The 14,171-nt window shown below is 46.4% G+C and overlaps 1 protein-coding gene across 1 annotated transcript in view; it reads right to left on the reverse strand.

Moving 5' to 3' along the window:
• Positions 1 to 438: 438 nt before the first annotated feature.
• The window catches only part of myo1f (myosin IF), a 28,386-nt gene continuing 14,653 nt past the window's right edge, over positions 439 to 14,171 (reverse strand). Inside the window, exons 13-28 of the mRNA XM_031574322.2 lie at positions 13,663 to 13,746; positions 13,200 to 13,367; positions 12,538 to 12,623; positions 12,048 to 12,129; positions 11,699 to 11,805; positions 11,060 to 11,158; positions 9,838 to 9,982; positions 8,781 to 8,895; positions 7,994 to 8,163; positions 7,063 to 7,208; positions 5,876 to 6,022; positions 5,030 to 5,178; positions 4,210 to 4,266; positions 3,081 to 3,300; positions 2,234 to 2,403; positions 439 to 1,210 (exon numbers count right to left, since the gene is read on the reverse strand). Coding sequence (XP_031430182.1) covers positions 1,134 to 1,210; positions 2,234 to 2,403; positions 3,081 to 3,300; positions 4,210 to 4,266; positions 5,030 to 5,178; positions 5,876 to 6,022; positions 7,063 to 7,208; positions 7,994 to 8,163; positions 8,781 to 8,895; positions 9,838 to 9,982; positions 11,060 to 11,158; positions 11,699 to 11,805; positions 12,048 to 12,129; positions 12,538 to 12,623; positions 13,200 to 13,367; positions 13,663 to 13,746 — 2,022 coding nt within the window. The 3' untranslated portion in view covers positions 439 to 1,133. The remainder of the gene's footprint in view (positions 1,211 to 2,233; positions 2,404 to 3,080; positions 3,301 to 4,209; positions 4,267 to 5,029; positions 5,179 to 5,875; positions 6,023 to 7,062; positions 7,209 to 7,993; positions 8,164 to 8,780; positions 8,896 to 9,837; positions 9,983 to 11,059; positions 11,159 to 11,698; positions 11,806 to 12,047; positions 12,130 to 12,537; positions 12,624 to 13,199; positions 13,368 to 13,662; positions 13,747 to 14,171) is intronic.

Genomic DNA, 14,171 nt, shown 5'->3' on the forward strand with positions numbered 1-14,171 from the left:
CATATGGTCTTCACCCACCATACCAGTCTGACAACTTTGCCTCATTCTAGTGAAAGACTTGGGATGGTTTGATGCTGAAGAACTAGAACTTCCATGTAACGTAACTGCCTCGACCACCTACTAAATATAAATGCTCTCTTTCTTTCTTGTTGTCATGCGCACACACACACACACACATCTCTCTCTCTTTCCCTCTTCTTTCGCACTCACTCACTCACCTACTCACACACACTCACACACACACACACACACACACACACACACACACACACACACACACACACACACACACACACACATCTCTCTCTCTTTCCCTCTTCTTTCGCACTCACTCACTCACCTACTCACACACACTCACACACACACACACACACACACTCACACACACTCTCTCTCTCTCTTTCACTCACTCACACATATTTGAAGGAGATCTCAGAGTGCATGTTAGGGACCTGCCTCATTGGCAGTGTGCATGTGTATGGGGTTTATTGTGTAGTTTGGAACAGATGAAGGACTGATTTTACAGGCATCACTCTGACTTGGCTTCACATCGTGGTTTAAACCAGGGATACTTTCTCAAATTTCTCATATTCTAATTTCAAATGATGGTAGAGAATATTGTAAATATTTTCAGTGATTAATTCTGTATCACACAATTCAAAAGACATGGAATATACACTACACAAGCAGAAATTAGCACACATTTAACTGGTTAAGCTGTAAATTAGTCAGAGAGGTGTTAATTGTCATGTACTTGTTGAAAAGAAAAAGTTACAAAAAGTTCACATTCCAACACTGCCCCCTTGTGGTTGTCTCTGGTCAGTGAGATATTTCTGTTTAATAACGAGTTAAAAACATGTGAAAAGGAAAAAAAAAATCCCCCAAACAGATCCGTTCCTAATTGGATGTGTTCTTCATTCCACTGACTGGGTTTCTGTATATGAAATGTTTTGACTGATTTCGGGTTCTTTTGTCCAGGTTCAGAAGTGCCCTCTGTAAGCCCATCATGATCTACAGGAGACCGGAAGGTTCTTCTCTCCTCGCAGGGACAGGAAGGAGAGATGCAGGAAGTGGCACCCGTAAGCAAACTGTAAAGTGCTGTTGGTTGGAGGCACAGGGCACTGAGATGGTCTTCAGAATTTCTCCACGTAGTTTCCAGGGAAGAGGCCTTCTTTGCCATGGAAACGCCCTCGCCACCATCCTGATGGATCTGGAAAGGAGGTAAGAGAGGCATGAAAATCACCATCAATCTCAGCGCCAGCACCAGCACCAGCACCAGCACCAGCACCAGCACCAGCGCACTTAAGGTATGCTCAGGAGCTTATCCTCGTTTTAAAATCAGCAGGGTCACAGGGGGAACCTGGACAATGCCCACAAAATCCCAAGGAGGTTCACTCACAATCAGGTGGATCAGGCCCTGGCTTCCTGTGAGCAGTCAAAAGTTTGGACACAGTTTCTCATTCACTGGTTTCTCTTTATTTTTTATTATTTTCTACATTGTAAATTAATACTGAAGACATCAAAACTATGAAAGAACACATGGAATTATGTAGCAAACAACAGAGTGTTATGTTAAACAAATATATTTTAGATTTTAGATTCTTCAAAGTAGACACTTTTTGCTTTGATGACAGCTTTGCACACTCTTGGCATTCTCTCGATCAGATTCATGAGCTAAAATGTAAAACATATTCTGGTTTGTTTAACACCTATTTGTTTACTACATAATTCCGTATGTGTTCTTTCATAGTTTTGATATCTTCAGTATTAATCTACAATGTAGAAAATAATAAAAATAAAGAAAAACCAATGAATGAGAAGGTGTGTCCAAACTTTTGACTGGTACTGTATGTATGTACGTGTGTGTGAATGTGTGTATGTATGTGTGTGTGTGTATGTCTGTATGTAGTTCCATCCCTCTCTGTGTGTACGTATGTGTGTATGTGTGTATGTGTATGTACGTGTGTATGTATGTGTATGTGTGTATGTGCGTGTGTGCGTGTGTGTGTGTATGTATAGGTGCGTGTGTGTACGTATGTACGTACGTATGTATGTATGTACGTATGTATGTACAGTATGTATGTATGTATGTATGTATGTATTTATATATGTATGTGTGTGTGTGTTTGTGTGTGTGTGTGTAGTAGTTCCATACCTCTATGTATGTATGTATGCATGTATGCATGTATGTATGTACAGTATGTATGTATGTATGTATGTATTCATGTATGACCTTCATTGACGAGTTCGATGATGTCCCCGGTGTTGAAGCTGAGCTCGTCGGTGTCCTGGCCCGCGTACTGGTAGAGCGCTCGGCATCGGGGGCCCGGAGGGGGGGCGTGAGGTCTGGGGCGGCTGGCGGGGGCAGGGGGGGCGCGTGTTTGGCTGATGCTCTTCTTCCTGCTGCATCACACACACACGCACACGCACACGCACACGCACACGCACACGCACGCGCGTTATCTACTGAGTATCACATCCACACAAACACACACACATATCATCTACCTGCTCTACACACACACACAGACACGCCATCTACTGAGCCTCATATATAGCTAACACATACAGCTCATACCGAACTCAAAGGGGACACAGGTGAGGAGCAGCACACACTTACACAGTTGATATTAATTACAGGTAGTGTTATCCCATTTCAGCTGATATTTTAGTTTTGGCCCCGATGAAGATCAAAACGTTGTTACTAAGTATGACGTGGAACTATAGTGGAACATGTATAACACCTGTAAAGCATCTATTCAACCAGCCAAGAGTTACTATCATCATAGTTTAACGTCTCAGCTTCAGCTCCCATGTATCATCATCATCATCTTCTTCTTCTTCATCATCATCATCAGACATACACTCACCGGCCACTTTATTAGGTACACCTTGCTAGTACTAGGTTGGACCCGGCATGCATTGAGTTGCTGGCATGCGACTGGCTGATTAGACACAGTATTTGCGTTAACGAGCCGTTCAACAGGTGTACCTAATAAAGTGGCCGGTGAGTGTATATGAGAGAAGTAGTAGAGGACGAAGGTCATAATAATAAAACTGTCCTGTAGTTCTGCTCTTACCCAGACACCCCTTGGTCGGGTACGTTGAGGAAGTCCAAGTTGCTCTGCCGGGGCTGCGCGGGTCCTCGCTTGGCCTTCTGGGAGCCCACCTTGGGGAGGGCGCTGGTGGGCGGGCGCTGCTGCTGCTTCTGCTTCTGGGGGGCGCAGTACATCTGCTCCCTGGGGGTGGCGGGGGCGGGGGCGTGGCCGCGGGAGAACTGGGCCGCGCCATTCTGGTGTCCTGTGGGGGAGAGAACAGGAAGCACAGCCAATGGTGGATGAGCTCGCCACACCACACAGCATCACCACGACAACAGACATCACTACACAGCATCTCCACACAACAGACATCACTACACAACATCTCCACACAACAGACATCACCACACAACAGACATCACTACACAACAGACATCACTACACAGCATCTTCACACAACAGACATCACCACAACAACAGACATCACTACACAGCATCTCCACAACAACAGACATCACTACACAGCATCACCACGACAACAGACATCACTACACAGCATCTCCACAACAACAGTAGTACAGACACTACACAGCATCACCACGACAACAGACATCACTACACAGCATCTCCACACACACAACAGACATCACCACACAGCATCTCCACACAACAGACATCACCACGACAACAGACATCACTACACAGCATCTCCACACAAGACATCACCACACAGCATCACCACGACAACAGACATCACTACACAACATCACCACACAACAGACATCACTACACAACATCACTACACAACAGACATCACCACACAGCATCTCCGCCCACCATATCCAGCACACAGCAGACACGAGAGTGAACATACAGCAGACACAAGAGTGAACACACAGCATATATATTACACAGTATATTGGATCAAAACATTCAGATATTTTGAACTTGTGCTGTTTTTGGCCCCTGCAGTCATCACTGTTGACTTGTGACAGATTGCAAGCAAACACACACATGCACATGCACACACACACACGCGCACACACACACACCAGAAAAGCAAAGCTGAAAAGCACAGCAGCTACGAGAGATCTTTTCTCTCCCCAGAAGGGGACTTGCATGCAGAGCTGCAGACTGACGGCGCTGCAATCTCATTGGTGCGCTCGCTCACCTCTGGCGGGCGGTTGTCTCTGGCCCTGGCCGTGGCTAACACCTTTTCTGGAGGGCTCTGAGGGGAACAGAGAAGAGTCAGAACGTGCTATTAATGTGACACGCAGTCATGAGTCAGAATGTGCTATTAATGTGACACGCAGTCTACGCCTAAAACATGTCACCCAGCTCTATATGCTAACCACATGCTTGGGAACCAGAACCAGAGAGGATGCATCAAGGATGGTCTGCATGGACCTCAAGAGTTTTAAGAGCAGCTTTTCTCAGAAGAAAACACATGCAGTCATGCGTGATGAGGGCAGGTTGATCAGATGATGTAGGTCTAGGAGTTTCTACCGCACTGAATGTTTGTTGAGAGGACCCTGCTGTACTGAATGTTTGTTGAGAGGACCCTGCTGTACTGTACTGAATGTTTGTTGAGAGGATCCTGCTGTACTGAATGTTTGTTGAGAGGACCCTGTGTACTGCACTGAATGTTTGTTGAGAGGACCCTGCTGTACTGTACTGAATGTTTGTTGAGAGGACCCTGCTGTACTGCACTGAATGTTTGTTGAGAGGACCCTGCTGTACTGTACTGAATGTTTGTTGAGAGGACCCTGTGTACTGAATGTTTGTTGAGAGGACCCTGCTGTACTGAATGTTTGTTGAGAGGACCCTGCTGTACTGAATGTTTGTTGAGAGGACCCAGCTGTACTGCACTGAATGTTTGTTGAGAGGACCCTGCTGTACTGCACTGAATGTTTGTTGAGAGGACCCTGCTGCACTGAATGTTTGTTGAGAGGACCCTGCTGTACTGCGCAGGGCTGTGCTGTCTTACTCACTTGATGTCTTGGGTAGTCCCTCCCCGATGGTGATCGTAAGGGTTTTCCCACCTGGTTTTGTTTGTGACAGGTCACCCTGCCCACGCTGGAAGACCAGCGTCCGCGTGCCCCCACCCCCCCACCCCTCCTTCTTAACCTTAAAGTCAAGCCTGAAGGGGGGACACAGAGCCAGAGGTTAGAGGTTAAAGGTTAAACAACAGCACAGAGATGAAACATATAACCACATGACTCATCAGACTAATCTTAGAGATAGAACTGAGATAGAACTGAAACAGGTTTCACACTGAATATGCTCTACATGTCAAAGACACACACTCTGTCTCTAGGGTTGGAGAGTAACTAGTTACATGTAACTAACAGAGTTAAATGTAATCTGAAAAATATGTAATTAAATTACAGTTACAAATCAAAATGTTGGGTGGGTTTACATCTGAACCAAAAGGGTTACATCCGAATATATTCTTTTTTCGGTGAGAAGCTTTAAAAAACGGATATGTAGCATATAACGTTTATATTCGGCATCTTTTCGCTGTCTACACAGGCTCCATTCAATTGGCAGTATGTGAAATTTTTTTTAGCGTTTTTTTATTTTTTATTATATGGTTGGTCGAATTTGCACCACCTCTCGTCTGCCAATCAAAGAGTATTAAAAAGTAATCAAATTTAATAGGTTACATTCCTTTGATGAAGTAATTAAAATAGTTCTCTAACCTATAACATTTCAAAAGTAACCTACTTAACCCTGGCGATAAAAACCTTTCCTAAGTCTCATCCCTTGTCACATACAGTATATACTGATGATAATGATACAGTAGATAGCATTGTGTAGCTATCCTAGCAGCAGACCTGTCGCTGAAGGAAAGGGACAGTTTGCTCTTGGTGGTCTCCTCATAGCGCTTGCAGAGCAGACTGAGGAACTCGGTCTTAAAGTTGGACTCCAGCAGGCTGTCGTAGTCTGACTCATGAATGATGAAGAAGTCATCCTGCTTCGTGCTGAGAGAGGGGGGGGGGGGGTTAGAGAAGAGAGGAAGTGAAGAGGGGAAGTGAAAGGAGGATAGCGGAGACGTGGAAGGAAAATATTAGAAAATAGGCAGAAGTGGGAGGAAGCTGACAGTAATTGCACTAGAAGCTGTTGATGGATATAATCTCCAAGCACTGTTAATGACTTAAGAATATATGAATCAAGTGCCTTGTGTTAATATATTCTTTATATGAATCATGTGCTTATGAAAGCAGGAACGTGGCTTTTCTGTGTGTGTGTGTAACTTAGATTATTAGGTGCCGCTTAGTCTGCATATGTACAAGAGCATGTTTAGACCAGAAGTGATAAGAAGGGTCGAACTGTGCTTCTTCCGACCTTGTGCAAAACTTCCATCCTTGCCTCGGACGTCAGAAATCCACCACGTGGTTTTTCCTGCTGAACGCTAAACTTCTGTCTTTATAAACCTTGTGCGATGTGTTTAATATTGCTTCACTTTCAGCCTTGTGCTGGGAGTGAGCCCGATTGCAATTGTTGTTGTTGTTTGTCTAATAAATATACTTATATATGCAGCTCCGGAGTCCTGAGGTAACTAGGGTGAATTTTCACTTAACAGCTGTAGTGGACAGGTGGCTAGGTTACTAAGCAGTGAGTTCTGGTGGCCAAGATGTTCAGTGACTCTGAGCTGGTGTACTGTGTAGCTTACCTTAGCGAGATGGCTAAGATGTTCAGTGACTCTGAGCTGGTGTACTGTGTAGCTTACCTTAGCGAGATGGGTAAGATGCTCAGTGAACTTGAGCTGGTGTACTGTGTAGCTTACATTAGCGAGATGGCTAAGATGTTCAGTGACCCTGAGCTGGTGTACTGTCTAGCTTACCTTAGCGAGATGGCCAAGATGTTCATACTGTGTAGCTTACCTTAGCGAGATGGCCAAGATGTTCAGTGACCCTGAGCTGGTGTACTGTCTAGCTTACCTTAGCGAGATGGCCAAGATGTTCATACTGTGTAGCTTACCTTAGCGAGATGGCTAAGATGTTCATACTGTGTAGCTTACCTTAGCGAGATGGCCCTGATGTTGCCCATCTCCAGCTTGCGCTTCAGGACCTCCTTGATCAGGCCCTTCTCTGGCCCCTTCTTCACTTTCTCTCGACCAATGAGGTAAATCCCCTTCGGAGTCAGGATCAAGTCCCGCTTGATCATCTGGGGAAAGGACAGATATGAACGGCATCAGACTGAGAAGAATAAGGAGCTGGAGAGGAAAGGACAGATATGAACGCCATCAGACTGAGAAGAATAAGGAGCTGGAGAGGAAAGGACAGATATGAACGGGATCAGACTGAGAAGAGCTGGAGAGGAAAGGACAGATATGAACGGGATCAGACTGAGAAGAGCTGGAGAGGAAAGGACAGATATGAACGGGATCAGACTGAGAAGAGCTGGAGAGGAAAGGACAGATATGAACGGCATCAGACTGAGAAGAGCTGGAGAGGAAAGGACAGATATGAACGGCATCAGACTGAGAAGAATAAGGAGCTGGAGAGGAAAGGAGGACCACTAAAATAGATTTAGGATCTCATACAGAAGGATTGTTGTTTATCCGAACATTCAGCTTCATATTTTGCTCCGCGTGACCTTAACGAGCTACATGTGATGTAGATCAACAAGGCTGATGAGTGACAGTGACCTTAACGAGCTTCATGTGATGTAGATAAACAATGCGGATGAGTGACAGTGACCTTAACGAGCTTCATGTGATGTAGATCAACAGGGCTGATGAGTGACAGTGACCTTAACGAGCTTCATGTGATGTAGATAAACAATGCGGATGAGTGACAGTGACCTTAACGAGCTACATGTGATGTAGATCAACAAGGCTGATGAGTGACAGTGACCTTAACGAGCTTCATGTGATGTAGATCAACAAGGCTGATGAGTGACAGTGAAAGCCATTGGAAATGTAGTTTGTCCAGAGACTCCTACTTCACCTTGAAGCGGCGATCAAACTTGTTGACGGAGTCTGCGAAGTCCACTCGCTCTCTCTTCGTCAGGAACTGCCGCAGCTCAGGGCGTTCCTCCATGCCCAGATAGTCTCCCACGAAGTTACGATTAATGCTGTTCCTGCGACGCTCTTTAGAGTTGTACAAAATATCTGAGGCTGTGGAAGTGTACCAGAGAAAGAGAGGAGAGAGAAAGTGAGAGAGAGAGAGAACAGAGAGAGGAGGATGAGAAAGAGAAAGAGAGGAGAGAGAAAGTGAGAGAGAGAGAACAGAGAGAGGAGGATGAGAAAGAGAAAGAGAGGAGAGAGAAAGTGAGAGAGAGAGGAGGATGAGAAAGTGAGAGAGAGAGAACAGAGAGAGGATGAGAAAGAGAGAGAGAGAGAACAGAGAGAGAAGGATGAGAAAGAGAGAGCTTCCTTCACTCACTCACACATATGCATACTGTCAAACACACACACCAACAGAAATGCACATATCATACACCCTAACAATCTACAGTCACCCGTCCACCCTCACATATACATCAGCACCAAGTCACACACACAGACCACACACATGCCAACACACACACAAACACACACACACACACACTCTCAAACACACACACACACACACAAACAAACAATCACACACACAAACACACACACACACACTCTCTCAAACAAACACACACACACACACAAACACACACAAACACACACACACAAACACACACACACACACTCTCTCTCAAACAAACACACACACACACACACACACACACTCAGTTTCTCACCTTCCTCTCTCATCTGTTCATACTTCCTCCTGGCGATGTATTTCCTCCAGGCCTTCTGGATCAGGCGGGCGAACGTGTCAAACTTCCTCTCTCGCATCTCCTCAAGCAGGAACAGCTAGTGGGAGGAGTCAAGACAGAGGCCCTGTGAGCGAATCACACTAGAGGGAGGAGTCAAGACAGAGGCCCTGTGAGTGGATCACACTAGTGGGAGGAGTCAAGAGAGAGGCCCTGTGAGTGAATCACACTAGTGGGAGGAGTCAAGACAGAGGCCCTGTGAGCGAATCACACACTAGTGGGAGGAGTCAAGACATATAGGCCCTGTGAATCACATTAGTGGGAGGAGTCAAGACAGAGGCCCTGTGAGCGAATCACACTAGTGGGAGGAGTCAAGACATATAGGCCCTGTGAGTGAATCACACTAGTGGGAGGAGTCAAGACAGAGGCCCTGTGAGTGAATCACACTAGTGGGAGGAGTCAAGACAGCACACTAGTGGGAGGAGTCAAGACAGAGGCCCTGTGAGTGAATCACACTAGTGGGAGGAGTCAAGACAGAGGCCCTGTGAGCGAATCACACTAGTGGGAGGAGTCAAGACATATAGGCCCTGTGAGTGAATCACACTAGTGGGAGGAGTCAAGACAGAGGCCCTGTGAGTGAATCACACTAGTGGGAGGAGTCAAGAGAGAGGACCTGTGAGTGAATCACACTAGTGGGAGGAGTCAAGACAGAGGCCCTGTGAGCGAATCAGAATCCCGATTCCACTGGGATTCCACTCTTATAAGTTATGAGGTTAGGAGTTACTGCATTATTTCTACACTGATTCATTTCACAAACACTCCAATCCAAAGACACTGAAAGTATAGATGATATTTGACAGCGTTCTCCCTGGGCACAGATCCATGGCACTGGTGTTGTTGGCACCATGTTCCACTGGTTGAGCTTAATGAACGTGAGCCTCTATCTGCCAGGCAGGTCTGGTTCTGATCTGGCACTGATCCAATGCATCTGCACTGGGTTCAGGTCTGATCAGTCCCAGAAGTGGCTGTTGTGGAGTCTTACCGACTCTGGGTTCTTGACGAACACTTTGGTGCGGCCCATCTGGTACTGGTCGGTGTCCATGTTGACAGAGCGCAGTAGATGCAGCACCCCGTCTTCCTCTCGCCCTCGCCAGCCCGGCCACGTCTCCGCTGTCAGGATGGCATACCTGCAGCACACACACACACACACACACACACACAGCATTATGTGCAGGCACATCCGACTACACACACACACACACACACACACACACACACACACACACACGCACAAACACACAGCATTACATGCAGGCACATCAGACTACACCACAAACGCACAGTCAGCATCACACACAGGGCAAACACACAGCCACCATCACACACAGAGAATCATACCAGCATCAATGTACAGGGACACCTGTCCCAACCACACAGACTACACACACACACACACACACACACACACACACACACACACACACACACACACACACACACACACCTGTCCCAACCACACAGACTACATCACCTACAGGACTACCTGACACACAGCTTCCACCACACACATGACCATTAGGAATGCCTGACGGCAGCTGGAGAAGAGAAGCACCTGTTGGCATCAGCAGTGCTTTGGGTCCCAGTTTGAGGATGTTTATGTTCTATTGTTGAATTAAAGTGCCTTGAGACAATTTTATTGTTTTGGCACTATATGAATAAAATTGAATTGAATTATGAGATGTTAAAGTGCCAAGTGTGTTTGTTGTCACTTGCCTAAGCAGTCGAGCCAAGTGGCACAAGATTCAGTAAGTGGAAACACCCAGCTGATACCTACACCCAGCTGATACCCCTTTGAGCACACCAAGGTTCTAGCCCAGGACTGCAGTGCACTCACCTCTGTAGGAACTTGTTGAAGAACCCTTTAAGCACACCAAGCTGAGGTTCTACCCCAGGACTGCAGTGTACTCACCTCTGTAGGAACTTGTTGAAGAACCTTTTAAGCGCACCAAGCTGAGGTTCTACCCCAGGACTGCTGTGCACTCACCTCTGTAGGAACTTGTTGAAGAACCTTTTAAGCGCACCAAGCTGAAGTTCTACCCCAGGGCTGCAGTGCACTCACCTCTGTAGGAACTTGTTGAAGAACCTTTTAAGCACACCAAGCTGAACTTGTTGAAGAACCTTTTAAGCACACCAAGCTGAACTTGTTGAAGAACCTTTTAAGCGCACCAAGCTGAAGTTCTACCCCAGGACTGCAGTGTACTCACCTCTGTAGGAACTTGTTGAAGACTCTGCGAAAGGCAAACCCTGCTCGCCTCACCCTGATGTTCTCTCGTAAGCCCAGATACTCCACCTGGTGTTTGGCCCTGTGGACAGAGACCTGCTCAGTCACACGCTGCACTCGTCACCACACAGAGCCAGCGCTTCTGGGCCTGATCAGGGTCTTATTAGAACTAGTTCTGCTCTCTCTGGGGTCAGGTGCTAGCAATGACCCATTTTTCACTGTTTCAGAATCCCCATGTTCTCCAAAGAATGAAGAACTAGACCGGACTTGTACCACAAACTGGCCCTAGTGGTTCGGCCTTACCATATACAGCCCATGAACTTAAATTATATACAACATGGACATCCCAAAAGGTTTTCATTACACATCCAACTATCATGTGTTTTACAGAGAGAGAGACAGAGAGAGTGAGAGAGACATTGGGAGAGAGAGAGCAAGAGAGGGGAGAGAGAGAGAGATTGGGAGAGAGAGAGCAAGAGAGAGAGAGAGCAAGAGAGGGGATAGAGAGAGAGATTGGGAGAGAGAGAGCAAGAGAGAGAGAGAGAGAGAGAGACAGAGAGAGAGAGAGAGAGAGAGAGAGAGAGAGAGAGAGAGAGAGAGAGAGAGAGAGAGAGATACTGACCGGCTGTCCTCCCAGTCCTTGGGCCTCTTGGTCTCGTTGGGCTTGATGCAGCGGATATAGTGAGGGGTGCACTTCATGAGCGTGCTCACCAGGTCATTGGCCTGTTTCTGTGGGGCGCACACACACACACACACACACACGCACACACAGACACACAACCACACACACAAAACACACATACACACAGACACACACACACACACACACACACACGCACAGACACACACATACACACACACACAAAACACACATTAACACAGACACAGAGATTAAGAGTTGTCTCTTAAGATCAGCTACATTAAAAGTTGTCACTTAAGATCAGCTACATTAAAAGTTGTCCTTCCAGTACCTTAATTTTAGTGCCAGCCGTAGACGGTCGTCCTTTTTTTTCTGTATTGAGGTTCTCTGGGAAGATGCTGCAGATAAACCCTCTATGGAAAATATACCACAACAGGTGAGGTATTGTTCTTTAATAGACTCTAATAGAACCAGACAACACTCTACATAGAGCTAATGGCTGGCCCTTACAGGACCCAGTAGCCCCCAGTGGAATTATTTAAGAGAGTATGTACGGTATCAGAGTATTTATTAGCAGTGATGGTGTTTAAATGCAGTGATGGTGTTTAAATGCAGTAATGGTGTTTAAATGCAGTGATGGTGTTGAATGTCTGTGAGAGGATTGAAAGTGAATTATTTAAGAGAGTATGTACGGTATCAGAGTATTTATTAGCAGTGATTTAAATGCAGTGATGGTGTCACGGTGACACCAGGTGTTTAATGTCTGTGAGAGGATTGAATGTGAAAGTGAAAGTGAACACGTTCTAAGGAAGGCGACTCACTGTCCACTGCTCTGCATGAGTTCAATGAGGTCAGGGAAGAGCACGTCACGGTTCCTCTCACAGAAGCCCATTATGTCATAGGACACCTGAGGAGGAAGACAACAGCATTCATTGGACCGCTTTAATACGTGTTCTTTCATTTCTGAAGAGGCCCAATAAAAGGTCACTATTTTGATGGCTGCCCATGTATGGCTTCATGTGTACATAGGATTATATATGTTTTTACACATCCATATCTGTAAACAATGTTTATGTGCATTTGGTGTTATAAAAATACTTACAGTCTAATAGTGTGTAATATTACGAAACGACAAAGAATACCCATAAATATGAAAAAAGCAAACAAGTGAATGCTAATAACAGTGCATGAGCTGATTTGCTATGCTGCCAAAGTACACCACAGCACCATAGGCGGAGATCCCGGGGGGGACGTGCCTTTGTGTATTTTAAAAACGAGTTATTGCGTCCCTGCATGTGAAAAAGATGGCAAAACTCCGTCGCGGGGGGAGGGGGCGGGGTCATCTGCAATTTTCCTGTGTCCCCCCCCCCAGGAATTACTCTCTGAAATGTTACCGTGTATTGTCCCCCCATACAACGAAATGGGATATCCGCCCCTGCACAGCACCACTGACACACACACGCTCCCAGTGCTGAGAGCCCACCTTGCCGGCGTAATGGTGGATGACAAAGCCAGAGTTCCAGTTGTTGAAATGGTCGTGCGATCCCAGGGCAGCAGATAGCTTCTGCAGCAGGGTTCCGTCCGCCCCCTCCCCTTTGGCGTGCATGGTGGCGCACACATCGTCCAGAACGCACATGATGCCCGGAGGGTTCTGGAAAAGAGAAGTCAGTCCCAGGAGATGGTGTTAGCAGAAACAGAAATCAGTCCGAGGAGATGGTGTTAGCAGAAACACAAGGAGATGGTGTTAGCAGAAACACAAGGAGATAGTGTTATCAGAAACAGAAGTCAGTCCGAGGAGATGGTGTTAGCAGAAACAGGAGTCAGTCCGAGGAGATGGTGTTAGCAGAAACAGAAATCAGTCCAAGGAGATGGTGTTAGCAGAAACAGAAATCTTAAGTAGCCATTTAAAGGTGAATCAGATGTGATGTGTTTGTGTGTTCGCTCACCTTGGTCTCGATGAGCTCGCACACCACCTTATTGTTGAAGTATTCAATGGCAGTCCACTTGATTCCCTCCTGAACATACTCCTCCTGCAACGACAGAGGGAGAGATGAGGGAGAGCAGGAGAGAATTGGATCGTCTGAGCGTAATCATTGCAAAAGATAACTGGAAACAAAAAACATAATGTCTAAACTCTTTAAAAAGCATTCCCAGAGATCAGATGACTCCTAAACATCTATAGCCGGGATCTGTTATGGTTCCGTACCAATCAGGGCTGGTGTCTCTTACAGTCAGGGCTGGTGTCTCTTACAGTCAGGGATGGGGTCTCTTAGGGCTGGTGTCTCTCTTACAGTCAGGGCTGGTCTCTCTTACAGTCAGGGCTGGTCTCTCTTACAGTCAGGGCTGGGGTCTCTTACAGTCAGGGCTGGAGTCTCTTACAGTCAGGGCTGGAGTCTCTTACAGTCAGGGCTGGTGTCTCTTACAGTCAGGGCTGGTGTCTCTCTTACAGTCAGCT

The sequence above is a fragment of the Clupea harengus genome, chromosome 10 (assembly GCF_900700415.2).
Source record: "Clupea harengus chromosome 10, Ch_v2.0.2, whole genome shotgun sequence".
Taxonomy (NCBI): Eukaryota; Metazoa; Chordata; class Actinopteri; order Clupeiformes; family Clupeidae; genus Clupea; species Clupea harengus.